Raw genomic sequence first — 10,001 nt, 5'->3', positions numbered from 1 at the left:
ATCTAGACCCTAGGATATCCTAGAAACAGTGTTAGAAATCTAGACCATAGGATATCCTAGAAACAGTGTTAGAAATCTAGACCCTAGGATATCCTAGAAACAGTGTTAGAAATCTAGACCCTAGGATATCCTAGAAACAGCATTAGAAATCTAGACCCTAGGATATCCTAGAAACAGTGTTAGAAATCTAGACCCTAGGATATCCTAGCTCTAAGATTATTTTGAGAATACATGACCATTTGTACTCTTAATACCATTTATCAATTACACCTTTTGAGATTTAAATTTTCTTCTGTTGACTATCTAACTCATTCTAAAATCTGAAGATGTTTTTAGGAAAGAAAAGTTCTTGTTTTATTCAACCAGTCATCAAATATTCTGTATAGAGGATGAATCTATCTATGATCACATGAGCTCAAAAACCATTTTTTTCTTGTCATATCTTATATGATTGAACTTACCCACAGAAAATAAATGAAACAAAATATAAGATATATTCGTTTGTGATCCAGTTTCTAACTATCTCAAAAAAATAATTTTAATGTATCATTTATCTGATTGTCAATCAATAAAATTGATTTCAAAGCTATCTTATATCAATAACAAATGTTTGATTTTGATCAGAGTTGAAGGGATTGTAAAAGGTCTTCTAAACTATTCTATGGAGTTAATGTCTGACAAATTTGCATCATTCCAATTTTCTGTCAGACGTCTGTTGTTCTTCCACTAAATCTAAGCCTTAATATTCCATATAGACGTCATAGCACTTAGATTTAGTTGAATTCCGAGAACCACAGATAAATAACTGAAAATTAGAATGAATGGAAAAAGAAGTCATAAATGAACCCGAGACACATAAAGAGTATAGAAAACCTCATTACAATCCCTTTAAGGTACATTGAAGAATGAAGATGAATACATTTTTACACGACACAAGTGAAGGTTTTTAGGAATGAAGCTGTGAGAGTTTTAGCACTATTTAGATTATTATTGTTGTTCTGAGTTAGCTCTATTCTGATATTTAGCTATAATTCTCTCTAATATTCGTTTAGCCTCAGATTGAGGGAAGTTGGACATATCGTAATATTGAGGCGCGATTTTAATCAACCTGAAATAGAAATTAGTTAGAATAAATCATTTGGACTTTTGAACAAAGAAATGACCATAATATACGGTTAATAAGAATACAATCTACCAATACTACTTAGTATTGATTTATAATTAGGTTTCAAGATAATCCTATCTACCAGCTGGCATCGAAATAATAATGCTAGAGTAAATTTATATCATAAATCTGGCGAATTAAACCACATGGAAAGCTTGTTATGGTGTAAACCATATAATTAAGAATATAATACACATGTTTATGATACTCATAGCCAGGACATAGACAGGTTCAATAACAGGCTTGAACAGGTGCTATTTCACAACTTTGTCAGATCATGGACAGAAAGTGGATCAACCACAAAAAAAAAGGAGTAAATGGTATGGACATCTATTTTTATCAGCCATATAGAATGTTTGATAGGTGATCAGGGTTCAAAGATGACACCTTCTTATTAAGAGGTTTCAAACCCACAGCAACTTATTACCTTGAATCAAACTCGCCACAACTGATATATTTCATTGCCACAAATGTCACATGACACACATTGAAAATAAGGCTCAAAGTAAATTTTGGACTTGTAGAAATATATTACTTACCATTCTGGTTTAATATCTGTCACAGTTCGGATATAATTTTTAGTTGTCAAGACAAATTCATTGTATATCACCCATTCTGGTTTATGGTCTAGAACTGTCGAGGGATGTAACTGTACTATCTGATTGTCTTTAGCTGTTAAATAATGACCTGTTCTTTCTAAATGGGCCACCTGGAAATACAATAATAAGTTTTTAAACAAGAAAAGTAAAGTTAGTCAAGACACAGGAGTTTATATTGCAACGTTAAATAGGTTATAAGATTTAACGACGATTTAAAGAAGTGGAGAGCACATATAACAAAAACACAAGTGAATATATTATGGTATAACATGCTTCTTTCATCATACAATATATAACAACACAATTTACACGGTCATCTTCAGATGAAATTAGATCTAGATGGGATCCTCAGATCTTCAATTTTAATCTCACGAGATCTGGTATTAGCTGTTACAATAAGACATCCTGTCTGATGTATCAATATGATTCTAACTGATGTCAGCATGTAAGGACCTCCTTGGAACTACCAAAGAACAATCAGGAACAGGGCTGTTGATTTACTATATATTCCAGACATGACTGACAAGGCATCTTGAATGTCTGATAATCACAAGCCTCTGTAGGACATCAAGTATAGGTTTGAGCGTCATTTAAAGTCAGTGATAGAGAAGTGAAGTATAAAAAGTCTTTGACCCAGAAAGATTTAACATTACCTGCATAAAGAAACCCGAGACAAGAGCCTTTCTAATATTAATATAATAATCACGACTGTTAAAATCAGTACTGGCTCGACGCAGGCTGAATCGATCCATAATCCTCGCTAACTGTTGTCGTACATTATCAGCACTCTTTAAAGATCGGTAGTTCACAAAATTATCAAAACACCATTGGTTATCTTCATGATCTGAAATTACAAAAATTCATTTTGTTTTAAAGATGGGTTCCTTTATTTTCATTTATGAAAATGAAAATGCTAATACTTATATGAATAGAAAGTAGAGGTGTTCTAGTGACTTACCAGTTTGTCTCACATGTCCATAATTAATTCATAATTTGCTAAATTAGAAGAGAATTACTAGCAGAATTCCAATGAGTGACCAAACGAGAAAGGTCAAAAAGTATTTTTTTGTTTATCCAGACTGTACATACAAGGACATTTATGGAAAAAGAATAGCTATAGTTTTATTACTAATGTACTCACTCTGTTTAAATGCATGGTAAACGTTGAGAAGAGTCAAATGATCACCATCAATATGGGCAAACCTCATCTTCGCTTCATCTGCAGCCTTCTTCACCTCCGACGGTCTGACAAAACACTGTGGGACTAAACAGGAAGGCAAGGGGCGGGGCCAAGATAGCCCATCCCATCATCATTAGTAACAGCATACAACATGAGACATCAAACACTAAAAGGAAGTTGGCTGAATCAGGACGGTGCACCCACGGAATATGGACAGATGGAAAAAGTAGGCCTACTGGGGGAAGTGTCACAGTGTGCAGGGCGTGCCCACCCTTATTAACACAAAGTACTTTTCTACAAAGAGCTTAATTCATATACAACTTAGCATTTCTTTAGTACAGTACAGATAGCTTTTGATATTTAGATTTGTCAACACGACATTCCTTCTAGAGAGTCCACATATCCCATGATCAAATTGGTATTCAGAGTTTTGTGAATTTGTAACCTCTTTCATGGGTACTTTGTCAATTCAGTCAGTGTCCAAATACGGTAGCCAATAGAGTTTCTTAGAGTAATATGAATACAGTAGGAGAAGGTGCACCATCAAAATTTTAACAGTATTAGTAACATGTGATCATTTTTACAGAAACATTGTTTGACATCACATTCAAATCAGCTCATAAGTTATATCAATATCAATAGGACTCAGGAAATTTTACCCTCCCAAGATCACTGTGTGAAAACAATAAACGTAATAAAAAGGCTCTAACCTGACAACATGGCTGTGATAGAAAGAATTTCATTTGAACAACTGAAATCACAGCTTGCTATCACCATCTTAGCTAACTGAGGATCTAGAGGGAATTCAGCCATCATGGATCCTAATTCTGTTAATTCTCCATCATCATCTAAAGCTGCCAGGTAATTCAATAATTCTAATGCTCTCATTAACGTTTCTGGCGCTGAAATTAAATGGATTTTTACATCTTACTGTTGTGCTTCTGATGCGACCAATGAACACAGCCATGTCATGCTGTGTTCAAAACAATTTTTCAGGGACAGCAGCATAAGCCTACTCTTTATAACTTCTTAATGATGCACTGGCTGTAAAACACAGGGCTTCATTCAATAGATATGTCAAGATTTTAACACAATGAGATTTTTTTCAATAATAGGTTAAGTCTGTTTCAAATTAAACTATTTTCTGACAGTGTTTAATTCAACTTGTTATCTGATTGGTCAATAACTACAATCGATTTTAAAATATAGTATCCTTATCCAATCATATTACTGTGTTTCTTGAAATCTGGATTAACCTTTGGAAAGTTTTCAAGAAAGCGATCCTAGGTTTAATCAAGGTTTGTCAATTCAGACCACAGTGAAAACTAAACTAACCTGGAGGGTCCATGAAGTCAAAATGAACCAAATCATCAATACCAAGTTTCTTCAACTGAAGTACAACTGATCCTAAATTAGATCTTAATATCTCAGGATAGGTATTCTGTTGCATCTCGTTTTTATACGCTTTCTCTGTATACAGTCGGAAACATTTTCCTGGCCGCGTTCTACCAGCTCGACCTGCCCTCTGTTGAGCACTAGCTTTACTAATAGCTGTAACCAGTAGCGACTCCACTCGGATTCTGGGATTGTATACCTGTAAATGAAATTGATGGCATATAACGAGAACTGGACTAGAGAGCACAATGAGGGAAATTGTCAGAAGCTGTCCTTTCTCTTTATCATGCATAGATCAGAAATTATTTTTACGCCCTACTTTTTTGCTGCGAACTGGATTGATGAAGTAGGTCAAAGGACGGACTTCTTGCCTCAATATAAGCATTAACCTCTTTTTGATTTTTAACTATCAAGAGATTGAAACATCAACAAAAGCACAAACAATTTTAGTCTTCAACATAACCAAACTATAAAAAAAAAACAACCTTTTCCAATATCTGCAATTGAAAGCAAAATAATCAGAACCCAAACAATCCAATGTTTCCAAATCAAAATCTGACAAATTTACCTTTTGTTTGGCAAAGCCTGGATCAATGACAAACACCACTCCATCAATAGTCAACGAGGTCTCGGCAATATTAGTAGATACTACAATCTTTCTACCAACAGCTCCGTTAGGTTTCTTAGGGGGTGGGGGTTCAAATATACGCTGTTGTAAATTAGGAGGTAGTGTCGAATATAACGGAATACATTTTAATTCTCCAATTTCGGCTCCTAAATTATCCGCTTCTCTTTTTATTCTTTTACAAGCCTCGTCAATTTCCTGTAAATAAACCAATCAATCAAAAGAAAGTGAATAAAATAAGCTCATCAGATAAGATATCAAAATTTTATTATAGTTTTCACTAACATTTTTTTATTATTAAACGACTGAAGTAATGGAGGCCAGATTAAATAACACCAAATTGACAAAATACTGAAATAACTTGGCTGACTAAAAAAAAATCTAAGAGTTAACTGTCTGAGACAAAACCATAAAATAATCACTGCCATCATGTCACACTATCTTGCTAGTTGGACACAGTAGTATAGATCTATGATGACCCACTGATATCATGTCATTATCTACTAGTAAAGGGGTAAAGGTAATCTAGATCAATACTGGCTATTTGCTGGATAGTTTTACACAAAATTTAACAATATTTCACACATGGCAACAATTTACATTTTTATTTCATAGAACGATTTAAAGTTATCGAAACACTACCCACCTCCTGACCAGTTAAAAATAACAAGAGATCTCCTTCCTGTTCTTCACACATATGAATCTGCATGACAGTTCTAATGGCTGCCTCCAGGTAGTCACGTTCTGGTTCTGGTGTATAGAATATCTCTACAGGGTGAGTTCTACCAGGCACACTCATTAACGGGGCGTTATCAAAATACGTCTACAAAAAAGGGTGCAAAAAGGTTATGAAATATTTCATTATTTATTGCTGAGGACATTGATCAAACATTATAAAATATTTCTATAATACCAAGGTCAATAATAATAGGTAATATTAACATTTCATTGTTAAATGCATTGAATACAGATCAATATAGACAAGTAAAATATGTTGCTACAAATGACAACATATTTTGGGTTTTAACAAGAAAATAAATTGGGAAAAGACAATGTCATCAAATTTTGACGGTCATTTCTATGAGTCTTTAAGTTCAAACTGTCAGTAAATTTCATCAGAAAATAAAAAAAATAATCTTCGCATAAAAGTATAGTAAAGACAAAGGAACTGACCTGAAATTTTCCAGCATCAAGAGTAGCACTCATAACAATAATTTTTAAATCAGATCTTTGTCTAGCTACTTCCTTCAATAAACCCATCAATATATCAGTGGCTAGAGTACGTTCATGGGCTTCATCCAACATGATGACACCATAGGCTTCTAATAGAGGGTCAGACATACCTTCTCGTAACAACATACCATCTGTCATATATCTACAATACATTATATTGAGTTTTACACCCTACTCTTCTGTTCCTTACTAGACTCATGAAATGAAATGGAGTTCTCTACATTGGGCTGATAAGATTGTAATCTTACTGTTTATTGAGTTAATAAGTTTTAACATTTAATTCCTACTGTTCTGTTCCTTATTCGATTAATGAAATAGAGTTTTATATCCTACTGTTCTGTAGGTTATTGGGCTAATGAATGAAATGTAGTTTTACACCCATTGTTCTGTGCTTTATTGGACTGATAAGTTTTTGTGACATGCATTAATTCCATATTGTAGGCAATACAGCGCTCAACTCGTTTAATAAAACTTCATTTTAAATCAATGTTGATACTGGCATCATCAGATGAGAGAAATGCTAAACGAGAAGTACTTGTGAAATGGAAAACAATCTCGGAAAACCTGACAGCAAAAATCAGTCTGCAAACTTACTTGAGAACAGTTTTAGAAGATGTACAGTCTTCAAACCTAATAGAATATCCAACTTCTTGTCCCAGACCGATATCCATTTCCTCAGACACACGCTGAGCCACAGACATGGCAGCTACTCGACGTGGTTGGGTACAGGCCACACCCTTTTTATTATACCTAGCTCTCACCCATTCTAAACACCATTGAGGAATCTAGAAAGAAATAAAATGGAGTTTACACCCTACTGTCTGTAAATGATACAGTTAATTAAATACAAAATATGACAAAGCATCATGAGTATTTGTTACAAATTGTACAGAGCCTACATGTCAAATTTTGTACAATGTCAATGATGTATTGTTAGGTAAAAAATATACTTTACCAAGAGTAGATATATTTAGGAAGAAAAAAACCTCCATTTTATATATGATATGCATATTATTCACTTTTATAGATAGAAATTGTCAAAAAAATTTCTGGAGAACCACACCAAAATAATATAACATAATGTTAATAAAACTGTAAAACAAAGATAACCTAAAGCCCATTGAAAAGGGAACAGGTCAGGGGGCTGAGACTGCATTGTACAAACCTGTGTAGTTTTACCAGAGCCAGTCTCACCAACCAGTACTATCATCTGATGATCTGTCACCATCTTCATAAACTTATCTTTATATTCCCAGACAGGCAGCTGGCTTCGTTTATTATACAATTGGTAATACCGTGGGGTAAACGGCAACCCTGAAATATTGGAATTTTAAGTGAACACGGTGAAATAATAACGATAAATGGTTTGGGAAATGAAATGAGATGAAAGTTTTACATCCTATTTGCATCTGATTAGGCTTACGAAGTAAGGCAATGTCATGCAGTGTACAATGAGGGAAATTTTGCAGCATAAACCTACTCTTTTTGATATTCAACTTTTGGGGATGTAGAGATGTATAGTGCGAGTTACAGTGCCTTAGTAAACCTACCTGTAAAAGGATTCATCTGTATAGTTGGTCTCTGAATATTGAACTCTTCAAATATAGATTTATGTTTCTTTTCACCCTTTTCTTCCCCATCATCATCTCTACAATAGAAAACAGTCAATTAGTCAGTTTATGTGTATAATAAAATGCCATTCAGAAAAATGATGTGTTTAGATACTAAACAAAGAATACAACACAACACCTTCTATGTGCATTTTGATAAAAGTTTCTGGGACTTTAAGCCCTGCTCCAATAAGCTGTCTTGAGTCTGAAATGAAGCCATTCATTACTTGGCGATTGACATTATTATGATTATAAAATAGCACTAAATAAATACGCCTGTGTAACTGTGGAAGCGTCGTAGGGGTGTTGATTTAAAGCTGGTGGTGACTGATGGGTGTATGCAAAAGTTAATCAGATTTGGAATTTTATCGAAAAGATTCAGAGATGATTTTCTACCCACATGTGTGGTAATTCCCACTAGTCCAAATTTTGCGTCCTACTCAATCTATAAATTGCGCGATCGTTCAAAAAAATTCCCCAATGAAAGACTACACGTACCTCTTCTTTTTTGTGTTGGAATCACCAACATCTATACGATGTCTCTTCGACATTTTGCGTGTTTCAGTCGTATAGTTTTATTTTAGACGCCAACAAGTACAAAATGGCGTTTATCAACAATACACCTAATTCTCTCAACTACGGATTTTTCTATACAAAGGCTCAAGGTAAGGAGTTGTGGGATAGTTTGTACGTTTTTCGGACTTGGGTAAATCGAAATACCCGGATGATCACATTCACAGGTACTTCCTGTTTGATTACTCTTCACTTGATCAAAGTCAGACCACAAGTAAATACTTGGATCTAATTTGAAGGAAGATACGATATTTTTCCCCAGATATTTTTTATTTAACCGTAGGCTACCATGCTCGTTCGAAATGTCATCTCAAAAGAGTTAAACTATGATACTGACTTAATCGCCAGTACTCTTCCACAAAAAATAAATTTATTTTATTCAGAGTAGTGACTTCAGACAGAAAACACATTCCGATCTCAAAAAAACTGCCATCGTTCCCAAAACAGTTCTCTGTAGCTATAAGCATCCATTGTAGATTCCCAGCCCCGAATGCGAGTTTTTCGGGCATGACTCTCAAAACTCGGGCAACCTCAGATATTTCGCCCCCACCCCCCTGGTCCCACCACTGGTCACAATCTGCTGTAAAATAGCACCGATAGACCGAATGACGGACAACCTTGTAGCAAATTATCCAATAGGCAAAACACTGGTATTTTAGGGGGAGAGGGGGGGGGGGACCATTAAATAGCCTACTTGAATTATATTCTGACATTGAAATGGTTGGTCAAAAATGAAGAAATCGGATTGACTGCCTCTTTAAATGGTGTATTGATGTGGCTATAAAGTGTGAATGGAAATGACGAAGTGTTAAAACAGTCCACCCTGTGACCATCAGAATAATAAACGGTTTTGTTCAGTTACTATGTATTTTATCACAATATTGACAGTGGTAACAATATGTACTTTAACTCTATAGCATTCGGGAGAATAATGGTTTTCTTGGGTTAAAAATATACATTGTTATTATGGACTGTAGAATGGTGTACGAATGCGGGTCAAAGGCCACAGTAAGACTGTGGAAGGTGCAGGGTGGTAGGTAGGTAGGTGCAGGGGTCAAGGGGAGGCTGATGTACACATCCCACGATGTCGAAGGTGTTAGAAAGATATACCATGGCAATATACTTTCCAGCCAGCTCTTAAAGTTTAAAAGACTTATAGCCAGCATTAATTATTTTTACAAGTGCTGTTGTCTCTATAACACTAGCCTAAACGTTACAAGCTTATAAAACTTGGACCCGTTTCTATTTCAAAATGAAATCCGACTTAATGTTCGCTTACAATTAAACAATCAAAAAATAACAGTTGAATTTGTTTAGTTGCCTCAGACAACTATGGTGATTTCCATATGCCCATAGGGACTGACTGGTGTAACAGGATTAAATGCGAAAGGAGACGCTAACTTCACAGCACAAGGACACGATACTGGGGTTGAACCCCGACAAAGGCAGGTCAGATTAACGACATGTTTTAGAGATTGATCAGGACCAAGTAAAATTGATTGCTGTACAATAATCACCGAGTTGATTGTCGTCTATTCAGAAATAGAATAAAATCTCGCGACACTACGAATCACGTCACGTTACTTTCTCTTTACCTATTCAACCTAAACCAGTAAAAACT

General features: G+C 34.9%; 1 protein-coding gene across 1 annotated transcript; it reads right to left on the bottom strand.

Annotated features, from left to right (window-relative positions):
• Positions 1-661: 661 nt before the first annotated feature.
• Positions 662-7,763, bottom strand: LOTGIDRAFT_206726 (hypothetical protein; the record flags this gene model as incomplete). Its single annotated transcript, XM_009060725.1, has 12 exons — positions 662-1,108; positions 1,705-1,874; positions 2,418-2,608; positions 2,906-3,028; positions 3,655-3,846; positions 4,280-4,538; positions 4,908-5,162; positions 5,611-5,787; positions 6,138-6,339; positions 6,792-6,982; positions 7,363-7,511; positions 7,748-7,763. The coding sequence occupies 12 exons, from the start codon at positions 7,761-7,763 to the stop codon at positions 988-990; spliced, it is 2,046 nt and encodes a 681-aa protein (XP_009058973.1). The 3' UTR covers positions 662-987.
• Positions 7,764-10,001: the final 2,238 nt, after the last annotated feature.

Source organism: Lottia gigantea, assembly GCF_000327385.1.
Source record: "Lottia gigantea unplaced genomic scaffold LOTGIsca_44, whole genome shotgun sequence".
Lineage (NCBI taxonomy): Eukaryota > Metazoa > Mollusca > Gastropoda > Lottiidae > Lottia > Lottia gigantea.
The sequence above is the reverse complement of the archived record's forward strand: the minus strand, read 5'-3'. Positions and strand labels throughout refer to the sequence as shown.